Raw genomic sequence first — 24,122 nt, forward strand, 5'->3', positions numbered from 1 at the left:
GACAACTCTCCCCGCTCCCCCTGCCAGGTGAGCTTTATATGCACTAAAGTTTAAACATCATCGTAGCCGATGCCCTCCCAGGTGAACTCACTAACTCGATCAGCTCACCACCTGGACTCACGGGAGGGCATCAGCAAGCTCCTACCCCAGGGCGCACAGCCCGGGCTGCACACCAGAAGCCCCCAGAGAGGTGTTGAACGCTAATGCGTGGGTCCCACCCCCAAGGATTCTGATTTGCTTGGTTTGGGACGCAGCTTGGGCCCCAGTTTTTAAAGCTCCTGGTGACTTTCATGTGCAGCCATGTTGAGGGTCCCTGCATCGCTTCTCAGGTAACTTAGGTGTGCTAACAGGAGTCCTCTAGAAGCAACACGTGTGATTTTGTCCTCTAAGCCAAAATAGTGACTCTAAAGGGGAATTTGAGGTAGAGAGGAGGAGAGGATTTGGAGCGGACGCCTGAGGAGCAGTCGGCACTCAAAGGCCTCCCCGGCAGCCTGGGGCAGTTTGGTCCTGCCCTGCTCTTTGGAGCCATCCAAATCTTCCACTAGGGGGAGGCATCTCTAACTCCGAACGTTCCTACCCAGGAAAGATCAACCTCTCCTCTTCCCCTGTTCAGCTGAGGGGCCGCCCTTGAAGCAGCTCAAAGTCCGCTGAGGAACAGGAGTGAAGTTTAATGGTGGGTGGCGCGCGCCCCCTTCTGGCAATATGTGGTTTACACACCTGGATTCTTCAGGAAGAGACTTTCCTTAAGGATCTCTAGGAATGGACTAAGAAAACTCATTTTACACGAGTACACATTCAGGGAAAAGATAATAAAACGTTTCTTAGAATTTTTTTTTTGAGACGGAGTCTCCCTCTGTCGCCCAGGCTGCAGTGTAGTGGTGTGATCTCGGCTCACTGCAACCTCCGCCTCCCGGGTTCAAGTGATTCTCCTGCCTCAGCCTCCCGAGTAGCTGGGATTACAGGCATACGCCACCATGCCCAGCTAATTTTTGTATTTTCAGTAGAGACAGGGTTTCACCATGTTAGTCAGGCTGGTCTCGAACTCCTGACCTCGTGATCTGCCCACCTCGGTCTCACAAAGTGCTGGGATCACAGGCGTGAGCCACCGCGCCCGGCTGTTTCTTAGAACTTTAAAAGCTGAAATCAAAATATTTTTAGAGAATCCCATGGTACTGGAACACACTGGCTAGGAGGTCAGGGAAATGACTCTATATTATTTCTGTATTATTTCAAGGTTCTCCAGACAGACAGAACCACTAGGATATACAGATCAGTAGATATATGACAGGAGGCTTACTAGGGGCATTGGCTCATGGGATTATGGATGCCGAGAAGTCCCACAACAGGCAGTCTGCACGCTGGAGACGTAGGAAGGCTGGTAGTGTGGTGGGTCCAAGTCTGAAGGCCTGGGAACCTGGGAAACCCGTGGTGTAATTCTCAGTCTCAGGCCCAAAACCTGAGAACCTGGTGGTGAGCGGGTGATGGAGCAAGTCCCAGAGTCCAAAGACTGGAGAACCTAGAGTTCTGATGCCCAAGGACAGGAGAAGAAGGGTGTCCCAGCTCCAGGAGAGAGATAAAACATTCACCTTTCCTTTGCCTCTTTGTTCTGTCAGGGCCCCCAGCCGATTGCATGGTGCCCACCCACATTGAGAGCACATCCAGTCATGTTGACACCAAAAATTAACCCTCACAAATACCAAGAGTTCATAGGGATATGAGCAGCCAGAACTCTCATACTGTTAGTTGGAGTGTAAAATAGTGCAGCCACTTTGGAAAATAAAGCAAAGCAAATACTTCCCATGTAACCCAGAAATTCCACTCCTTGGTATTTACCTAAGATAAATGAAAAAGGATATCCACACAAGATCTGTATGTAAATATTCATAGAAGCTTTATTCATAACCAAAAACTGGACACAACTCAGGCGTTCATCGCCTGGCCAGTGGGTAAACAAACTGAGGTACATCTGTACAGGCAATAATACTCAACAATAGAAAGGAAGGGAGTCAGGAAACATGCTATAACATGGATGCATCTGGAAAGCACTACGCTAAGTGCAGAAAAGCGGTCAGAAAAAATACATGCTGTGTGATTACATTGATGTAACATTCTCTAAAAGGTAAAACTATAGGATCAGAAAACAGGCCTGATGGGTGCAGTGGCTCACACCTGTGATCTCAGCACTTTGGAAGGCCAAGGCAGGAGGATCGCTTGAGCCCAGGAGTTTGGGACTAGCAGCAACATAGGGACATCCCGTCTCTACAAAAAGTTTAAAACCTGGTGGCACAGACCCGTAATCCCAGCTACTCAAGAGGCTGAGGCTGGAAGATCACTTGAGCCTGGGAGGTGGAGATTGCAATAAGCTGCAATAAGCTGTGATTGTGCCATTGCACTCCAGCCTGGGCAACAGAGCAAAACCCTGTCTGAGAAAAAAAAAAAAAAAAAGAAGCCTATGGTTGCCAAGGGCTGGACTAGTGGGAGGGAATGGTCTGTAAGGAAGCATGAAGAGGCATTGCTTGGTCTCAGAAGCAGGACATGGGCTCCACCCTGTCTCTCTGAAGTGGCCTTATCTGCTGCCTTTCCATCTCCATGTGATGGCCTGTCTGGGTCACGCCCATGGTGCAGGCCTGGCTATTGACTCAACTCCCACCCCAGCTCCTTGGTGTGAGGATCCTGCACATAGCTGGCTGTGAACGGGTGCTCAGGGCATGCTTTGCAGACCCACTTCTCATCCCAGTGCAAGGTCTAGATTTGAGGAGAGGTAGGAGGCCTCAGTAGGCATAGCATAAGGCCCTGAACTGTGCAGTGGTGGTGAGGAGTACTAATTGATAAAGCTGAGATGTGGCGTCCCATCGGTTTCTTGTGTACTGATAAAAGCACAAAGGACAGACAGGGTGATTACTTGGGTGGGACCCCAAGCCTATGATAATAGGGAGAGGTTGTTCATCCAATGACCATTTGCATGTGCACAGACATGTCCAAATGTGCAAAATGATATCGTTGCGCCCGTCTCCTTCTCCTTGGAGTACATTCTCTTGCTGCTGGATGGCGTTGGTCATATTCCTCTCCAGCTCAAAAACCTTTGCTTACGCCCCATGGCAACTGAATTTTCTCAGCCAGAGTTCTGGATTAAAAGCAACAGAAACCAACAATGGCTAGTTTAAGTAGAAAAATTATTTTTTTAAGCTGATGGAAGGTGGATCTCAGAATGTCCCAGAGACCTACACTCTGGAAATGATGCCTAGAATCATGCTGGTCCAGAGAGGACCCGACTTCCACCAATGCTGGGCCTGGCTGTACAGTGTGCACCACAAGCTTCAGCACTGGCTGTTGCTGCTAGAGCCACAGCGGCTGCCTGTTTGTGCCGCCCTCACCAGAATGGATTCTGCTGCCTTCTGCCATTCAGTCTGGGGCCAGAGCATCTGATTGGCCGAGCCTAAGTCATGTGCCCACAGCCTTGCTGGAAAGGAGGCTGGGAAAGAGAGTATTTGGCCTTTCCAACTGCTATGTTGGGAGCTGTGCTCTTCTCAAACTTTAGAAGGGGATTCAGATGCTGGATTACCAAGATAACAAATGTCTATGAAACTAATAGAATTCTAGCTCCTCAAGCTGATAGCAGAGACCCTCTATAATCTGACCAACCTTCTCCATATGAAACCCACACTGTGAATAAACAGAAGAAACCCCTGTTTTCTAAACGTGCCTGGTGCTTTCCTTCTGCAAGCTTTAGTTCACGCTCACGTTAGAGCTGTTGTGTGCATTCCCGCGTCAGCCAGCTATTGCCACACGACAAGCAAGCATACAAATCTCAGTGGCATGGTGTTACCTCTCACATATCTGGGGCTGGGTTGGGAGGACATATATATGCTGGGCTCAGCTGGCAGGTCTGCCTCAATCTATAGGACCAGCTGAACATGGCCAGGACAACTCTTTTCTACGTGAGTTTGAAACCATCCCTATAAACTTTATAAAATTAATCAGCAAAGAAGGGAGGGGGAGAAATGAAAATAAACCAAGCTTGCAGCACACTCAGCATTCATCAGCAAGTCAGCTTGCTCTCTGACCCACTCCTCATGGTTCCTTACCTGTTGCCTCAGAATAACATAGATCCTGTTACAAGATCATCATTCCCTTTAACTGCCCTATTGCCAACAATCTGAACATTATAAAACATGAAGATTTCTCTTTTACAAGAGCATAGTTCCCTTTAACTGCCCTATAGACAACAATCTGAACATTATAAAACATGAAGATTTTTCTTTTACAAGAGCATAGTTCCCCTTAACTGCCCTATTGCCAACAATCTGAACATTATAAAACGTGAAGATTTCCCTTTGAGATACTCCTTTCAGGTCCTGCATACCAGTGAAACTACTGATGTCAGCTGATCTGAAGGACCCCAGGAGAAGCTGACTTACCAAGGAATCACCCTCCATGGTCCCCTTAAAAGCCCCAGCTCAGAACTCCTCGGGGGGATGGATTTGAGGGTCTCCTCCCAACTCCTTGCTTGGTGCCCTATGATCATAAAACTCTTTCTCTGCTGCAAATCCTGCTGCCTTGGTGTAATTGGTTTGTGACCGCACAGTAGGCATATGAACCTATTGGTCCTATAACAGGTTCAATCTGGGGCCGGCCTGAAGGAACACCAGCCACCCAGGGCAAGCTTTCTCATGGCCATGGTAGAAATGCACAGGAGTGACCCTGGAAATGCAAGCACCTGGGAGGCCTTTTAGTTACATCACATCTGCTGATGCCCTTTGGATAAACAAATCAACACATATGGCCAAGCCCAGAGTCAAGAGGCAAGGAAGTGCTCTCTATTTTGGGGGCTATAAAGTTACATGGCAGGGGGTGTGGACACAGTGAGGGGTGAAGTATTGAGACCAATCATTTACTCTATCCCAATTGCCTATTTTTTCCCTCAGACTTCGGTTTTTCTAAGCAAGTCCTGTGTACCTCAAGTGCCTAGCAGAAAAGGAACGTGGCCTTTAAAAGTAAATGAATGAGTGAATTACAAATATGTAGTGGGAAGGTGGTGATAGTGAGCATACGTCAATGCAAATAACACACATGCATGTCCTGGCAGCTCCGGCTCCTACCACAGCTCCCCACCAACCATGTGCCCCTTATTTCTCAAGGTAACTAGTTAGTCTGACGTCTCAAAATGAGGCATCTCTTCCTCTGGGAGGAAGAGAGTGATGCAGTGTTGTGAGGTTGATGGTTTTCTGGTTCACTGAAATGTTAGTTCCCAAAACCACTTTGGGGAAGCCTTCTCCCTGGGTTCGGCTACTCAGTGTTAGAACAGTGAGCCTTCAACCACTTCTGCCCCCCTCCAACCCACTCTGCTCAAAGCAGATTTTATTAAAAATAAATCAGATCGTGTCTCTCCCCAGCTTATGCGCTCCAGTGGCTTTCCCTGACCTTAGGACAAAACACTAACCTGTCTCCAAGGCCTGCAGGCTCTCACATCCTCACCCCGTTATCCAACCACACTGGCTTCAACCTACCCCATTTCCACCAACCCCACTCCTCTCCTGACTGGCCTCACTGTTATGATCAAAAGCACACACAGCCCCCTCATTGTCAATGGCAAACAGACCCCATTTTTGTAACTGGACCCCTCCTCTCTCTACCTAGTGCCACTGCCTTAGTCCTCTCCTCCTGCCTCTCTCACTGGGATCATACCCCTACTGGCCGCCCAGCAAATTACTCTTACCTTACTCAGGCTGGAATTCCTACGGCGCACCTGCAAGAATCATTTCTCCAGAAAATTGATGTGAGGACACATTATTTCCTTGTTACCCTCTCTTTCAGGAAACAAATGACCAATTCCTTAGCCCTGTTTGCAAAGTCTCCGCCAAAGTCTGGTGCTGCCTCTGTCCTCTACACCGCCCCCCCACCCCACCCTGTGTGACCACGTGCAAACTCATTTCTTGCTGACTTTTCAGATTCAGATCCATCTGCTTGTAATGCCTTGCCTTCCCTCAGTGGCAAGTTCCAACATGCAATCCAAGGCCCAGTCAGCAGTCACTTCTGTAAAACCTTCCTCTGCTCCTCAAGTTCCTCCCTCCTTCACTCATACCTCAATTGTTGCACACAGCTCATCATTTTGTAATTACTTCTGTACACAGTACATCCAACAAGCAGGACTCCCAGATATGATAAAAAGCACATTTGTTTTTGCTTAGTGAGAACAGTCCTTCCCTTGACACTAGATAAAATCTTGAACAGATCTGTGACTGTTTGGTGGATCACTTTCAGATCATTTAAAAGTTTTACAGACCCTGTAAGTGATGAATATTGTCTCAAGTCAACAATTAGAGCTGTATAGAGCCTGTAGGAGCCCACGCTGGATGTTCATGAAACTCAGCCTGTTCCATGTCTCTTCCTCAGCCAGGCCTGGCAGCTCAGCTGCTGCCTAGGGAAGGGGCCAGTCACCTCCTGTCCTGCTGACCTCTTCCTGCTCTTGGTAGTTGCAGATTCTGACATATGCCCCAGCCACCCCCATCGCAGGGTTGGGTCACTCTCGTGAGAGGACTCTATGTATTCCTGTGGTCCTCATGGATGTTTAAAGCCAACTCTTCTGTGGGAATGCCTGTGGGTTTTCCCAGGCTCCCCTCTGACCAGGATCCCCTGACATGGGCCTCTCCTGATCCCACCTTCACTTCTGCTCCAGAACTACACCCCACAGCCTCCCACTGCCAAGGTCCCCTTATCCTTTCTAAAGACCTCTGGCTGACTTTTGAGCATACATCCCCGCCACCAGGACTGATCCTGCTTTGACCCTCCATCAGCCCAGCTCTGCTGCTCTGGGCCCCTTCAGCTTCCTCAGGCCAGAGTGGGGCTCCAGCTCCAGTGCTCTGGGACCCAACTGGGGGAATCCACGGCCAATTCTCTGGGTGGCCTTGTGGAAGCCCTTCTCGCTAAGCCTGGAGTCAGGAGGAAGCACTGACCCCCAACCCTCTACCTTGAGGATGGGGTTCCTAGCCCAGTTTTCTCCATGAAATCCTTTTAAAAAATCAATGAGGGTCAGGTGCGGTGGCTCACACCTATAATCCCAGCACTTTGGGAGGCTGAAGAGGAAGGATCACTTGAGCCCAAGAGTTCGAGACCAACCTGGGAAACACAGTAAGACCTATCTTTACAAAAAATTAAAAAATGAGCCAAGCTACTCAGGAGGCGGAGGTGGGAGACTCTCTTGAGACTGGGAGTCCAAGGCTACCATAAGCCATGATGGTGCCACGGCACTTCAGCCTGGGTGACACAGCAAGACCCTGTCTCAAAAAAAAAAAAAAACCAATGATTCTATCAGCATTCTGTCATCCCTTTTATATCTTTAATCTTCAAGAAGGGCCCAAGAACAGTTTAACTGGTTTTCGACTGATTTGTCTGAAAGCTCTGTACGTGGTCTAGGGCCTCCTTTACAGAGCGGCATTATCGTAGCTTGATGCATTGGTTGAAACTGCCCACTTCATATCTGGTTACATATTGGTCTCTCTCCTCCAGCAAGCAATCCCATTCTCAAGTGGGACTGATGTCTTAGACTTCTGTGCCCCTGCTGAGAAGCATCATCCTTGACACAGCCCTTTCCTCTTCCACCCCCATCATCATCTGTCACTGGCCTCCTTATCCATCTGGCTCCTGGGGGGCTCTCAGCCCTGTCCCCTTCACTCCATCCCACATCACCCATCGTCCTGGTCCTCACCACCACCAGCAGCCTCCTAAATGGCCTCCTTTCAAACACTCTGGGCCTCAGCAGTTTCACATTTCACGCTGCAGCAGGGTGAGATTTTTCGGTGTCAATCTGATCATGTCCTCTTCCTCTTTATGACCCTTCAAGGACTAGCTGATTCTCTTAAAATCAAAATCAATATCAGTTATGGGGCCACCTTTCCCCATAGGGTCTCACCTTTGTCCAGTTCTCCAACTTTATCTCCCACCATGTCCCCCTCCTTTTCTGGGCAGGAGCGTGCTGGCCTTCCGTAAGGGTCCCAGGCTCTCTCCCGCCTGGAATTGCATCCCCCACAACTCCACCTAGCTAACCCTGTCTCTCCCGGGAAGCCCCCCTTGGTGCTCAATCCCAGTTTGTTGCTACCTCTCTGAGCCTCTCATAGCACTTGCATGTTCCTTTGTAGTATGGTTTATAACGAAAACATTCAGCAGTGAGGTTTTTTTGATTACCTGTATTTCTCTGGCCAGACACTATGTTCCATGAACATAGTGATTGAATGTGCATTTGCAACTCTTGTATTCTCAAATACTCAAGTAGCTTGACCTAAAGCAGGGGTTCGAAACATATTTGTTGAATGAATGAAGTGACAAATAATATGCATTTGATAAATATTTATTAAACTATAATCACCTTAATCTTCAGCTCGTTCATACATTCATTCATTCAAAAATATGTATTGAAGTTCCACTTCCCTGTTCGTCAGATCTTTTTCTTACTATGATATACAGAAGACAGGCCAGGCACAGTGGCTCACGCCTATAATCCCAGCACTTTGGGAGGCCAAGGCAGGAGGATGGCTTGAGCCCAAGAGTTTGAGACCAGCCTGGACAATATGGCAAAATCCCATCTCTAATAAAAATAGAAAAATTAGCTGGGCATGGTGGTGCACACCTATGGTCCCAGCTACTTAGGAGGCCGAGGTGGGAGGATCACCTCAGCCCAGGAGGCAGAGGTTGCAGTGAGCCAAGATCATCCCACTGCATTCCAGTCTCAGTATCAGAGTGAGACCCTATCTAAAAAAAAAAAAAAAAAAAAAAGGGCAATGCCCAGGTCTCAGAGATGACCCTCCAATAGTAACCTTAGGTTCCGTTATTGTTTGCTTTAGTGTCTGGCATTTTACAATTGTCATAATGAAACATTTGAACATCTTATAGCTGTCACCAAAATTCATCTTAGAGAGGAAATGGTCCTCTTTGAGAAAATATCTTTGGAAGGTAGAAGGTGAGCAGAGACCCAGGCTCAGCAGGAGACCAAGCAGAGAATGATTCAATAGCTCCAAAGAGACAAATGGGGAGATGGAGAGATGAGAAAAGGAAGGCCAAGAGGGAAGAGGTGGAAGAGAGAGGCCAGAGAGGTAGGGTAAGGCCAAAGTCATGAGGAGTGTCCACACCAGAAACTTGGCCGGTGGCTGGGCTGTCTCTTTTTCAGGATGTCTGAAGTGGTCTCAATCCCTTTCCCACTGCTTCCCACCACACTCTGGGACACACTACACCATCACAGATATCAAGGAAAGGGCTGCATCTAATATCTGGATGGTCAACAAATATAAAACAGAAACATGCCCAAAAGCAGGAGTCTGAAGGCAGTGGAGTCATGGAAACACCAGTCCCTAGGAATTTGCAGAAATCATGGGGAAGGCTTTGGGCTTTTCCAAGATGTGGATCTGGGGACTCCAAGCAATGTTAACTACATTTCATGGGGCAAACAGGCTCAAGCCCGGTATTTTGCACATAAATGCAAACAACTTTTGATATAATTCTGTCTTAAATACACTCAAGGAGATTGGCATTGAATGAAGTTTGTTTGTTTGTTTTCTTTACAAATGGGTAATTAGTACTCAGATGCCCTCAGTGTGACTTTGGACATTGATAGAGCTGCTTTGCTTAGAGAAAGGCAGGTCTGCATAGCCATGGGATCTGCTTCCATTATGAGTGTGTCTCAAACCCACCTGTCCCAGGCAGCTCCAGCCCTCAAGGCAGGTAGCTCCAGCCCTCAGGGGCCCTCTGTCCTCCTGCAGAAGCTCCAGAATCCTCTTTCCATGTCATTGTACACCTTCATACACTGTCAATTCAGCATGCCACTCAACTTGATCTTGATCTGGGCTCTAAGCCCCTGCTGTGAGCCCACCTACTCCCTGGGTCAGATAGCTACTCCTGCCAGCCACCCACAGGTCTCCTGATTCTCATGTACCCCCAACACTGCCCAAAGGTGTGCCCAGGGTGGCCATGGGCTCTTCACAATACCTGGCAGCTCTGCACATTGGGCTGGGCTGCTGTCAGCCCAGTGTGGCACAATCCCCATAAACACACACAAAAACACATATGCGCACACACACACACACACACACACACACAGCCACAGCCACAGAGTCTTTGCTAGGTGAACCATTTGACTGGTTTTATTAGATAGAAACTGAGGGCCGTTCAAACACAGTGACAGATACAAAGTACCCTGATGATGTTTTTAGGCATAGCATCACAGTCATCACTTCAGAATCACTACTCAAGGACAGCCACACACAAGCTGGAATTATGCTACAGGAGTTTGTATAAACCACTGCTCCCAGAACAAAATTTGCATAAAAATAAGATCAGGCCTGCAGCCCCCATGTCCCCAAACTGTCTTTGAATGGCACAGCCTTTCTCTCCAGGGCCAGGGGAGGGAGAAAATCAGCAGAGCAAGCAAGGGGCTTTTCATATAGATGGTGTTTCTCCACATACCAGCAAAGGACATCTCAGGCCTCCCTTCTCTTCTCCATTGGGAAAGGCTCCACGGAGCGCAGTGCAGTGTGACTTGGCTCTTTGAGAGGAAAGCAAGGGAGGGAAGGGGCTGAGGAAGGGAGGCATGCCCCGTGGCCGCTTTTTCTTCACACGCAGGAGGCCACTCAGAAATAAGCCGGTGCACCAGCCACTCAGAGAGAGACCCGGCTGCCTTCATGCAGGCTACTGGGCAGGGGTGCCAGGAAACTGACACCAAGCCTGGGCTGAAGCCACTCCCAGGCACAGCCACAGGCACCTGGCTCCAGGGCAAAAGGTTTCCACAGCTCCTGTGCTGACTCCAGCATCTGTCCTGGCTTTACCTGGGGAGGGAAGTGGCGGGGGATTGGTTCCAAACTGTACAATTGAACAATCCATTGTATGCTTATTGAGATACAGTGTTAATTTTTAAGAAAATACATAGACAAATCCATATATTTCAAAGTTCAAACAATACTGTATTGAAGAAGAGTTATGGCTCTCTGATGGGAGGCAAGTCGGTTCCAGAAAGGGAAGCTGCAGGCCACCAAGACCCTGCCAGGTCCCTAAATTGTATGTGCAGAGTGTGGGAGCCCCAGGGGGCACCAGCCGCCCCATAAAGTGATCTTGAGCAGAGGGACTTGCCCAGAAGCTAGCCACAGTGAGGGCCAGATGTCCCACTGGAGAAGAGTACAGGACGATGGGCTCAGGAGTCCGGGGTAGGCTGGCAGGAGCTGCCACTTGGGACCCCTCCAGCTGCCTCCCACATGGCCAGAGCAGCAGGGGGCCAGCACCATGGTCCCTGACCCCAGCTTGCCCCGCTCTCCTGCTTTGCTCAGGCCTGTGGCCTTGGGTGACTCTGCCAGATACAACTGCCTCCCTTCTGTCCCACTAGGTTCAGCCACCCAAGGCTGCTGGTTCGGGTGCCCTGAGCTTGGCCCCCAAAGAGGAATGAATATGAACAGGTCCCTCCACACAGGTGCTGGGCAGGGCATGAGGCCAGGGTGAAGCCCAGGCCTGGAGCAGACTCCAGATCAGCCTAACAACTTCAGAGGGGAGAAAAAGGTGCCCTAGAGGGCTAGAGCGGGACACTGGCCACCATCCCCTGCCCTCCAGTTCCTCCCACCTTGAGGAAGCCTTGGCACCCAAGAGGAGATGTCCACCACCCACCATGGGTGCCCTGGGCACACCACGCTATCTTTCTGGGCCTCGGCAAGGAGGGTTGCTACTCTCTGCCCTGTCCTCCTTGCAGGAACGCGCGAAGTCCAGTAAGAAAATGGATGGTGAAGGTGTGGAGAGAGTAAAAGTGTCACTTTCCCCCAGAAATGGTCATCTTTTTAAATTCACCAAAAAACACCCAGGCCTGAGTCACTGCAGAGCCAGCACACCCCTAGCTGAAGTCCTGACCCTCCTGCCCCACACAATAAGGACAACACAAGCAGAATCAGAGGTGCAGAAAGAGGATGACCAGCCACACCGTCACCCACACTGCAAAGTCCCTTGGAGATGGGAAGGTGGAAGGGGCTTGTCCCCCCACCACCTGTCCTTTTTTCTTAGGAGAGAGGTAGCAGGAGAGTCTCCAATGTCAGGGGGGAAATGTTAAGTTCAAAAGAGTGAGATTGGCAAGGCGCGGTGGCCCTATAATCCCAGCACTTTGGGAGGAGGAGGTGGGCGAATCACGAGGTCAGGAGTTCACAACCAGCCTGGCCAAAATGGTAGCCCCGTCTCTACTAAAAATACCAAAAATTAGCTGGGCAAAGTGGTGGGCGCCTATAATCCCAGCTACTTGGGAGGCTGAGGCAGGAGAATCACTTGAACCTGGGAGGCGGAGGTTGCCGTGAGCCGAGATCATGCCACTGCACTCCAGCCTGGGTGACAGAGTGAGACTCCATCTCCAAAAAAAAAAAGAGTGAGTTTACCCATCTCACCTATCCTTCATCATCAGATCATCAACCGTTTCATTTATGTGAACTTCCAGGTCACTGAGCATTTATCTTTTAAGCACCAACACTTTTGTGAAAGCATTTTAAGTGTTTGGGGATGGAAATAATTCTAAAGTGGATAAAACGCAGCCCTGCCTTCTTAGACAGTGTATTGAACATTGTTGGAACGCTTTTTTACCTCTGCATGTCCTGGATGTCACAGGGTGAACTGAGCTGAAATGCTGTGTTGCTTCCGGGGTTATTATAACATATTCTCCCTCTCTTCCCCACTAAATGACCAACGACCTCAGGCTACTTGATGGTTCCTGAGATATGTATTTAGTTTTGGTCTTTTTTAATTATTATTTTGAGACAGGGTCTGGCTCTGTCACCCAGGCTGGAGTGTAGTGGTATGATCTCAGCTCACTGCAACCTCTGCCTCCTGGGCTCAAGCCAGTCTCCCACCTCAACCTCTTGAGTAGCTGGGACTGACTACAGGTGTGCTTTTGTATTCTTTATTGAGACAGGGTTTTGCCATGTTGCCCAGGTTGGTCGTCAACTCTTGAGCTCAAGCGATCTCCCGCCTCAGACTCCCAAAATGCTGGGATTACAGATGTGAGCCACCATGCCTGGACATATTTTCTTATCCTTAATGTAGTTTTTTTTTTTTTTTCCAAAGACAAGCTGTCGTTGAACAAGTAAACTAGTTTTGGTCTTCTTAATGCCATCACAATTTAGGCTATTAGCTGCCACTTCTTGCTTTATCTAGCACATGTCATCATTCTCTTAGTTTGCTTTGTCATTAGAAATCAGAACCAAGTTCACTAGAACTGAATTTAAAATCAAAGCAAATGCCATGAGATATGTGATGTTAGCAAAATGGTTGGCCCTTGATACACAGCTTTATAGCATCTATTTTCAGGGGCTCAAAATTATTTTCCTTCAACTGAGTCCTCAGTTACCTGGGGGCTGAGTGAATTTGCTGGGTTCGATCCTAGGAAGTGAGTTGTGTTTTCACCCTGCCTCAGTAAAACAGTAGCCATTTCCACTTTTAATAAGTCTTTGAGATCTCCAGAGGCTCTTGTCAACTTTGTGGCTGAATGTGGAATTCTGAGCTCTCATGGGGGTTGAAGTTGCCCATGTTGTGGGGGCATCTTTGGAGGAGGGAGAATAGATTGAGGCAGAAACCAGGTACTAACTCTCTGGTTTCAGCTCAAGCCTGTTCCAAAGTATGATAGAAAAGGAAATGCATAAAGAAGTGAGGCTCTAACCCTAGCTCCTGGGCTCATGGCAGTCCTGGTGCTGTGGTATGTTTCCTCATTGCTACCTTCCATGTTTGTGCACAGATGTGGAGGTGGGCAGAGGGCTGGGTCTGCATCAGAAAACCAGGCTTTCCCCCAGGTGGACCAGACAGGTCCTCCCCATGCTAGAGGGCCAAGTGTGTGGCACTCAGATCCTACCCAGCGCCAGTCACAAGGTGACCCTCACCCAGGCACAGGCTGAACCTATTGCTGCAGACCCACCAACCCCTTAGCTCAGATCACAAAATGCATCCTAATCTTAGGCACAGATAAATTCTTAATTCAGGCAGACTCTGAGGCTCCTAGCCCCAGGAGAAGAAATCTATGTTACTTTGCTTTAAAAATATGTCATAATATTTATCTGAATGCTAAAATGTTCAGAAAAAGAAAAGCTGGTACCTTTAAGAAGTCTCACGCCTGAGTCAGACTGAGGGAAGGAAGGGTCCACCAACTCCCAACCAGGAAAAAGAACAGGGCAGCAGAACAGGGCCAATCTCATTAAAGGATCATCTAGAGCCATGAGCCTCCAAGTGCAGTCCCTGGACCGGCATCGGCATCACCTGGGAACTTGTTAGAGAGGCTCCACCCTGGCCTCACCAAATAAGACTCTGGGGCGGGGCCCATAATCAAAGAGCTCTCCAAGAGATTCTGAGGCAGGCTCCAGTTTGAGAACTGCTGACCTAGAATAGTGGTTCTCAAGGCTGGCTGCACATTAGAAACATCTGGAGAATTTGTGAAATCCTAATATTCAGGTCACATCTCAGACCACCTGACTCAGAATGTCAAGGGGTGGGGTCACACGAGTATTTCTTAAAGCTCTTCAGACGACTACAGCGTGCACCAAGGCATAGACTGCCTGCCTTATCGTAATGACTCCCAACCATGTGAGACAGAACCACTTAATGAGATCTTTCAAAATAAGGATATCAGGCCCTATCCCCAGGCCTGCAGAATCAGATTCTCCAGGAAGTTAAGGAACTGGCTTGGGGATTATTTTATAAAGGCTTCCAGGTGATTCCTATGTACACACAAGGTTGCAAATGGCAATGTTAGGGAAAACAGAACTTTTACCCCAAAGCTGAGCAGATCATTTAGTTGAAGGAAATGAGAGATTTGTTGCCTTGGGAACCATCTTCAACTGAAGAGAGAGTCACTGATTTCTGGCTTTTGTGGCCAACAGCTAAGTCATGGAAGTGTATGTTTTTGCTTTTGGTTTTTTTCCTTTGAAATAAAAAAAAAAAAAGAAAGGTTCTCAGAAGAGACTGTGCAGGGGAAAATGTCTAAAGACTTCTAAAAGATCAGCAAGGCTATTGTCTCTCAGGACATGCTGGCCAGGACGGTGGAGCCCAGGTGGCAGAGCAAGGCCAGGTCTGCACTCTCCCTCAGCAAGGGGCCAAGGTCTCAGGAAGCCAGGGGCCAACGACCAGCCCAGGACAACTGCCCAAGGCAAAAACAAAAATCAGATTTCTGCTTTAGGGACACCCAAAACAGTTAATGTCATTTGAGAGCTGCTTGCACCTAAGTGATTCTAAAAAGTCTTTGGTATACTATACTAAGTGAAATAAGCCAGTCATCAGAAAGACAAATATTATATGATTCTACTTATATGAGGGACCTAGAGCAGTAAAATTCATAGAGAAAGAAAGTAGAATTGCGATTGCCAGGGGCTGGGGAAGGGGGAAGTGAAGACTTGTCATTTAATGGGTTTAAAGTTTTCGTTTTGCAAGATGAGAAGAGTTCCAGAGACAGAATATACAACAGTGTGAATGTACTTACCATTACTGAACTGTACACTTAAAAATGGTTAAGATGATAAATTCTATGTTATGTGTATTTTACCATAATTACAAATGAAAAAGAAATCTTTGTTTGTGTTAAAGCAAAACCAATTTTGTAAATGTTAGATTCCCGAGCACGACTTTTGTTGCTAGGTACATAGTGGGTTATATATTATATTTGTATGTACAGAAAAGGCAGAAGTTGGGTTGTGTGCCAAATTCTTCTTTTCATTCTTTTCCTACTCAAGGCTCCAGTCTGAATTTCAAGCCATACATGGCCACTCAACTGGCGGCAACTTCTGAACCACAAGCAGTTGTATGCTCAGGGAACAGATAGGGCCTCACACATGCGGATTCTCAGGCGCCACCTCTCCCCCAGCTTCTCAGTCCATAGTTTTAACAAGCACCCAGGTGATTCTGATGCAGGCCATCAGAAGGCCATCCTACAGGGCATCCTAATAAACCCATGTGATCTTCAAAGGGTAGACTGTAGATCTATACTGTAGATCTATACTGTAGGTCTATCCAGTCTACCCTTTGAAGATCACACTGTAGATCTATCCAGTCTACCCTTTGAAGATCACACTGGTTTATTAGGATGCCCCGTAGGATGGAATCAGCCTCCACAGACTGGTCTCATTTGACTAGACCTCTAAACAATAGCACAAGGCACACCCTGGCCACTGGTGCACCCCTCGCCTGGCCTCACCTGACCCCTGAGCCACAGTTAGCCTCTTCCCAGAGGGTGCTCTGGTTACAGGGAGGAGACTAGGTCAGGGTGTGTGTTGAGCTCAGAGAAGCAGCACCTTTTTTCCCCCAGGAAACAACCTCATGCTCCTGGTCTTCCCCTGCGCATCTGGAGCAGACATCCTGCAAAGCTCAGCTCACCTGTTTCCCAGCCAAAGCATTCAGCATGTTCCTCTAGTTTTTGAAACACCGTTGATAAATCCCTCTTACATTGCTTCCCAGGCTGCACCTCAGCCACAGTGATGTAAGAGCCTGACATGTTTGTGTGGCTTTGAGGAAGGGAAGAAGTAGACAAGAAGAAACACAGAAAATGTCTCTCCCTTCTTTCATTTAAACTAGAGGAAAAAGGATTGGCTAGCCAGCAAAAAGCAGATGAGCAGGATTATAATGAGGGAAAACAAAGAGGGGCTAGCCAAGCCCATAAGCCCCCACTAGACAGACATTTCAGCCTCCTGAGCCCCAAGCTCCCCTGAACAGGCAGGAGTCTCTGCCTTCCTGGGATGTGCTAGGTAAAAAAATCAATAGAGGACTCTCCTCAGCTGACAATTTCCCCAAGGTGTTACTCAGTTTATTAGCGGGGTATCCTGAACTGCTGGAGTCCCCCAGGAACCAGAGACCTCGTTACTGTAGTAAACATGTGTTGAGTGGCCATGGCATGTGCTTTCCCGCCAGTGCTGGCAATACAAAATGAGCTTAGATATCGTGTCTTCCCTTGGGGAGAAGGCAAACCTTCTATCAAGGACACACAGGCCCTTATGCTGTGTGCTGTGAGGATGTCCTAATGGAGTCGGTGATGGTTGCAGCAGAAGCACAGAGGAGAGAGTGCCCAGCCCAGGTCTCTAGAGGGGAGGATGCAGGGGGCCATTACCTGACTTCTGCAAAAGTGGCCAGATAAAAGGAAGGAGAGAGGAACTTAGGAGTGTGAGGGCCATTCCAGGTGTTTGAACAGAGTGTGCAAAGGTGCCTGGAATAGTATGGGATAGGGCAGGGAGGTGGCAGGAGGATCTCTGGGAAGGTGAGTAAGTCAGCTTGGGACATTCCCTGCATGACTTGGTAAAGAACCTGAAGTTTATGGTACAGTCAGGCAATGGGCCCCACAAACGGTATTTTTGGAAGGTTATTGTCTGAAAGCAAAAAGATCCATCAGAGGGTCTGGGTTAGGGCAGTAGGAGAGGGGTTGCAGGGAGGGAATGACTTAAAGGGATGTTTATGAGTTGGAATTGACAAGATACAGTGAACAAATAGACATAAAGAGTGAAGGAGAAGGAAGAGGCAAAGGTGATCCAAGTTTTGGGCCAAGGCAACCTGTGCTTGCTAGTGTCTAGTTTGTGCTGGGCACTGTGCTAGGCATTGTGCAACACTATTTCACTTAGCTTTGCAACAGCTGTTGTGGTTGGTATCCTGTCCTCATTTCAGATGATGAGTCCAGAGCCTCCAGGGGCTTCTGGAGCTCCCTCAAGTTCACACAGCTACGAAGTAGTAGGAGGAGACTCTGAGTTCAGATTGTTCTTTTAACTATACCAGTTGAGACATGTTGAGGTCTGAGATGCTGTGCAGACACAGACATGCAGGAGGCCAGAGTGAGCATGCTTCCAATGCTCCTAGGGAGGACTGGCCTGCAGGTAGAGGGGTTAAGATGCCAGGGCAGAAGATACTTAAGGCTGTGAATAGATGAGATTTCTGCAGGAATGCTCCTAGGAGGAGAAGAGAACCCTGAGGAAGCTTCACGGAAGATGAATCCACAAAGGAACCTGAGAAGGAGCATTCAGAGAGACAGGAGGAAAGTCAGGGAAGAATAGTTAGAAAACAGAAGAGGAGAGGACTTTAGAAAGACCAGAGAGACTGGGCATAGTGGCTCACACCTGTAATCCCAGCACTTTGGGAGGCCAAGGCAGGAGGATTGCTTGAGCTCAGGAGTTTGAGACTAGCCTCGTCAACATAGCAAAACCCCGTTTCTACAAAAAAAAAAAAAAAAAAATTTCAAATTAGCTGGGAGTAATGGCACGTGCCTGTGGTCCTAGCTACTTGGGAGGCTGAGGTGGGAGGATCACTTGAACCCAGGTGTCGAGGCTGCAGTGAGCCATATTTATATTACCACCCTCTACCCTGGGTGACAGAGGGAGACTCTGTCTCAAACAAACAAACAAAAAAGACCAGAGAGGCCAACCTTGTCAAATGTTACACGGATGTCAAGGATGATATCTGAGAAGTATCTGCTGCTTTGCTCATTACACTTTTTATGCTGCCAACCTTCAGAATTCGGAATTGACTTTGGTCATCCCCTCCTCCTCCTCTCCGAGATAACTGTCCCTGAGACTGGATTTGACAGTGTTCAGCACAACCAGCTCCCACGTACGTTTGTGGGATTCTTCATTTAACATCTGTACACACACACACCAGACCACAAACTCCCAGAGGGCAGGGACGACGTTTTGTTCATCACTAGTTCCCCGGCACCTGGCACCATGGCTGGCACAACATGAGCACTCAATAAATATAATTTATTCACCAATTCACTCACTAAATTGGCCAGCACTCTACTCTGCCTCAATTGTTTCTAAGCACTGCTCTGCTTCCTCCCTGCTCTCAGCAAAGTCAAGGGCGATGAAAACATGCTGTCTCTGGGCACCAGGTGATTAGTGGGCAGAGCTGCCGCCGCAGCATTGCTGAAATGGTCTCAGACGCTGCCTCTGACCTTGAGCCACCTTTCTTTGTGCTTGGCTAAGCACTGAGTCATTTACTTGTTTTTGCTGCCTTTCAAGCCTGGAGCAGTGGGTTTAGCACAAAGGAAGACATGATGGTTGTTTTGTTTATGGGGAATCGATTTCCCTTAAATAATAATTCAATGGGTAGTCTGCACTGCATGGTGGCGTGGTGACAGGGCTGTGGAGGAACACGGCAGAAGGTTTCCAGAGTCAACACCAGGTCTCTCTGAGCCTTTGAAAAAATGTTTTTCTTATAAACACTGGCTGCAGCAGAAAAACTATATCCTGAAAGTCAGGAGACTGGTGAGTCCCAGTTGAGCCACAAGCTGGCCATGTAGCCCTGGGCAAGTCATTCATGTTGTCACTTAACATGTGCTATTTCTGGGCATCTTTCCTCACCTTAAAAATGTGACGATGGCCTCAGTTCCCCTCCAATGCCACTGTGGGTAAGTCGCTACTGCTGTAGGCGGCAGGGTTAGGGAGAGGCACCTATAAGCACAGGCTGCTTCCCGGACGATGACAGCCTCCTAGAGCATTTGTCCCTGGAGGAGGGCCCCGTACTATCCTGCAGGGGCATCTTGGTCAGGATCCCTCATGTTCTGGTGTCTCTGTCTGGGAAGCTAAGACAGAGGTTTGGAGCACAGACTTTGGGGCTCTACAGATCTGGGTGCAGTTCCCTCCATTGGGTGCCGTTCCCTCCACTGGGTGCCGTTCCCTCCATTGGGTGCCTGACCAAGGGCAAGTCCTGGAATTGCTCTAAGCCTCTGTCTCCTCATCTGTACAATGGGAGCCTCCTTACCCAAAGGGGTCTCGTGATGATTACAGGAGATAATATAGGGAAAGTGCTTAACGTAGCTTGATAAATGCTAGCTATTATAATAAGAAATATTAATTATGGCTTAGATCCATTCATCATGAATGTCCCCCCAAAATAAGGACATTGTACAGACCCTGAAGATTTTTACAAAGCTTCTAGTTGTAGAGATGAGGAAACTGAGACATTGAGGGAGAGGAAGGACTGGCCCTAAGACCCACAGGCAGGAATATGGCCAGCAGCCAGGTGTCCCAACTCCTCTGTGGGCTGGATCCCGATGCTCCAATCCTCAGCTCCTACGAGGGCCCTGGCTGGGGCAGATTCCAACCTGCAACACCCTCAGCTGTGGGAATCCTAATGTCTGTGTCACCAGGGAGCCTCCCCCAAACACAGCCCATCTGGAACATAACTAGTACCCAGAGGGCTTCCAGTAGAGGGCTCTGTCCACAGCAGGCACTCAGTAGAGCCCCAGGCATGACTTGACCCAGTCACATCTTTGCTCTGGGCCTGTTACCTAAAGTGGAACAAAATGGTCTTTAAGAACCTTCTAGTTTTTATATTCCATGGTTTCAAGAACTGGGTTCAATTAACCATGCAGTGGCTAGAAATCTCAGTTAACTGGAATCTTTCCCAGAAATTCCCTCCCTGGGAGAAATATGCAGAGCTCAAGCAAGTAATAACCATCCACTGTCCTTTGCAGTTCTTCCCGGTTTAGCAGGTGTTTGGGATCATTTCATCCCCTTGGCTACTCCCCTACATTCCTGACCAGCAGACTGAGACTCAGAGCCACCTGAGGTTTTCCCAACCAGGACCAGAGCTCAGAATGCAGGTGAGAGTCAGCACTGAGAACAGTGTTGTGCACAGGGCACAGGTTCCACAACAACCCACCCACAGGATGCCCAAGCCAAGACACAAAAGTTTGGCCAAGAACGGAGCCCTGGATCAGGAGCCTGGAGGCCTGGGATAAAGCCTGCGCTCTCCACGTCCCTGACTGGCTCAGCCGGGGGGCCTGTCAAATGAGGTGATTGGATAGCAGATCCCACTCACTGATAGACTCTTACAGCTCCTAACCCTCCCAGAGCACCCAGCACGTGGGACTGGGCCTATAGTCTCTGGGCCCTGCACCCCCAGAAGACACAGATAATGCCTTTGTTTATCCTTATGTCTTCCTAAGTCCAACCACAGACCAAAGCAGAATAGACTTTCCAGAAATGTTTAAGGGGAGGAAGAAAAGAGGAAGGGAGGGAAGGAGAAAGGGGAGGAGGTAGGGAGAAAGGAAGGAGGTAGGGAGACAGGTTGCCAGGCAGGTAGGCTGAAGTCCTCCTCCCAGCACTAACATCCTATGATTCCACAAAGCTAAGTTCTAAGGCAGTTAGTTCACCAACAGTGTCTCTAAGACACCATCCCATTTATGGTGGAAACACCACAAGGAGAAGCAAAGGGAATTAATTTCAGATGTGAAATGATATGTGAACCCCTCTCTGCCTAAGCCCAGCTGACTGCCCCAAGCCCAGGCCCTGGGGTCTGCTGTGAGAAGTCCCGCCTTCACAGCGGAAGCCTCAGTGATGCTGGTGTCGGAGGCCACAACTCGTTTCTCTCTGCTAAGCTCACTGCCTGACATGTCAGTGCTTTCCAGACCAGAGCCTATGGTTCCGACTGAGGAACACGATACAGCAGGATTCTGCAGGATTCAGAGACATGAGAGGAAGAGGTCTTTATAAATAACTCCCGGTTTAAATGGAGCTGAAAATAGGGAGACAAAAGAGGAAGCCAATTGCTAAGCACTTACTGAGTCAATAACATTGGCTTGGAAGCCATAGTGCAAGTGGCTGGTTTGGTTTATTTCCTTCTCATCAAAAGAGCTAACGCAGGATTGAACCTGGGGGCACCAAGACCGCATGTGTGTCCGAGGATGTGTCTGAAAGGATGTGGTGCTTCTCAGATGATGATGTCTCGACTAAGACATAAACCAGGCCTTGCGTTAGATCTCTCGGTGTCACAGAAGAATCTGTCGGGTGGTGTGGCTTGGCTGTTAAGTCCCTGGACCTCTTGAGATCACTTTCTTCACTGGAAGTGAAGTCACTGGGTTGGCTTCTAAGCTCTGAGATTTAGATAGCAATTCATAGCTAAGTCTTCGATATAAAACTCAGGAACCAAAAGTGTGAATAAAATCTTGACTGTGCTCAAGTGTCCTGTGAAGTGTCCTGTCTCCACTCTCGATTCCATTCTCTGTAGGGCCTTCCTTCAGCTGCAACAAGGGCCTGCAGTTTGTGCTCTCTCTCGGATGACAAAATTGGGTGGAAATGTGCTTTATTCACTTGCCGTCCCCAGGGCCCCTGATCTTGGGGTGTGGCCCAGCAGCATGCTAGCCAGGGCAGGTGGATGCACTGGGCGAACGCACCGGTGGGGGCCAGGCCAGGAGGCTCAGCACAGAGCTGACTCTGCCCCGGTTCCTAACCCTGCCTCCCCACCCCAGGATCCAAGTACAGAGCTGAACAATGGAGGGAGAGACAGCCTGAACGCCAGGCCCCCACGCTGCCCGGTTTGGGGCTCCCAGTTCCACCGAGAGGGACAGCAGGAGAGCGGGCGCCGCTTGCCGGGCAGCCTGGCTGGCAGCCATCAGCAGCAGCTGCAGGTGCCCGTGTGCACGCGGAGGATGCCTCGGCTGTGCAAGTGCAGGAAGTTGAAGATCTCGGAGGGCATGGCGTGGAAGCCGGGACGCGGCTTGACGTTGTCATAGTAGTGGTGAGTGATGTAGAGGCCCGAGGGGTTCATGGGGAAGGCCCAGAAGCCAAAGAGGTGCACCTCCTCACAGAGCTCCAGCGCCGCAGTGACCAGAATGAGGCCGGTGCTGATGCGCTTGGCGCGCACCCCCAGGCTGAGCCAGTAGCGCGACACGTTGACCAGGTACTGCGGATGGAAGTAGTAGACAGCTTGCGGCGATTCGAAGTCGTCCAGCACGTACTTGACGCGGATGGACACGTCGGTGTTGCGCGTGTTGTAGAAGGCAGGCAGCAGCACCGACGCGTTCTCGTACACCTGCAGCACGCGATAGAACGGCCGCCGCCACTTCTCCAGCTTGTGGAACCTACACAGGGCGCGAGTGAGAGGTGAGCGCCCACTCCTCCGTGCCCTCAGGCCCCTCGCTTCCCCACCCTTGCACCCTGGGGCTTTGCAAAGGACGGAAGGGACTCATAAGGCCACCTGCCTCCTGACACCTCACGCACCTGTGCAGATGAAGGTGAGACCTCTCTCAGGGGCAGTTGAGTTTTTTAAGTGGGTGCGGGAGAGGGCAGTTGGGATCCAAAGGGACAGATATCCAGGGTGTGGCTGCAGGGGGCAGGGCAATGCTGAATCCAAAAGGATGAGGGTGGCCCAAGGGAGGCTCAGAAGGGAAGTGGCTGCGGGAGTGGAGGCTTGCTCTAGAGGCCTCACGCCATTCACCTGTACTGTCATCCCCAAGCTCCCCAGGGACAAACCCCAAATGCAGCTGCCTGTCTTGGTTCAGACGCTTCGTCTCCTGCAGCCTCCGTTTCTCTCTCACACACTAGTGTTTTGTTATTTTTAGAGACACGGTCTTGCTCTGTCATCCAGGCTGGAGTGCAGTGGTGCAGTCATAGCTCTGTGCAGCCTCGAAATCCTGGGCTCAAGCAATCCCCCCACCTTAGCCTTCTGAGTAGCTGAGACTACAGGTGTGCACCACAACACTTGCCTATTTTTTTTTTTAATTTTTTGTAGAGACCAGGGACTAGCTATGTTGCCTAATTTGGTCTCGAACTCCTGGCCGCAAGCCACACTCTGGCCTCAGCCTCCCAAAGTGCTGTGGTTATAGGCATGAGCCACCACACCTGGCCCCATTTCTTTACATTAAGCAGCGTTCCCTCTTGGGCCCTCTCTGACTTTGCTGTCTCTTCCCGCCCCTTAAATAGCTGCTCCCTGGGCATCTGATCCAATTCAATGACCCCCTCCTCTCATCTCCCACTGTCCCCTCCTCTTACATGTCCCAGAGACTAGGGTTTCAACACTTCCCCTAAAACCTTCCAGATGAACCCCAGGAGGGGAGCCAGGAGGGGAGCTGAGATCTCGGTGTGAGCTTCTCCCCAGTACCTCCTGGACACAGCCAGGTAGGGAGCTGCCTGCCCTGGTCACACCCTGGAAAGCTGTCCCACCCATCTCTAGGTGAAGGTAGTGTAGACCAGCACCGTCCAAAAGAACTAATGCAGGCCACATATGGAATTTAACAATGTCCGAGTAAGCACATGTGAAAAAATGGAAATGGGTGAAGTTTTTATATTTTCTTTAACCCACTATTTTGAAAATACTATTACTTCAACATGTAATTAATATAACAAGTTAATTAGATATGTTATCCTGTTTTTGTATTAAGT

The 24,122-nt window shown here is 49.2% G+C and overlaps 1 protein-coding gene across 3 annotated transcripts in view; it reads right to left on the minus strand.

The window, feature by feature from the left end:
• Positions 1-1,868: 1,868 nt before the first annotated feature.
• ST8SIA5 (ST8 alpha-N-acetyl-neuraminide alpha-2,8-sialyltransferase 5) overlaps positions 1,869-24,122 on the minus strand; it is a 97,619-nt gene continuing 75,365 nt past the window's right edge. For 2 of the 3 annotated variants that reach the window (XM_004059374.5, XM_004059375.5), the window contains one exon: positions 1,869-22,822. In XM_004059374.5, the coding sequence (XP_004059422.1) occupies positions 22,354-22,822 (469 nt within the window). In that variant the 3' untranslated portion in view covers positions 1,869-22,353. The remainder of the gene's footprint in view (positions 22,823-24,122) is intronic. The other variant, XR_008673689.2, reaches the window with a different exon arrangement.

Source organism: Gorilla gorilla, chromosome 17, assembly GCF_029281585.2.
Source record: "Gorilla gorilla gorilla isolate KB3781 chromosome 17, NHGRI_mGorGor1-v2.1_pri, whole genome shotgun sequence".
In the NCBI taxonomy this organism is placed as follows: Eukaryota; Metazoa; Chordata; class Mammalia; order Primates; family Hominidae; genus Gorilla; species Gorilla gorilla.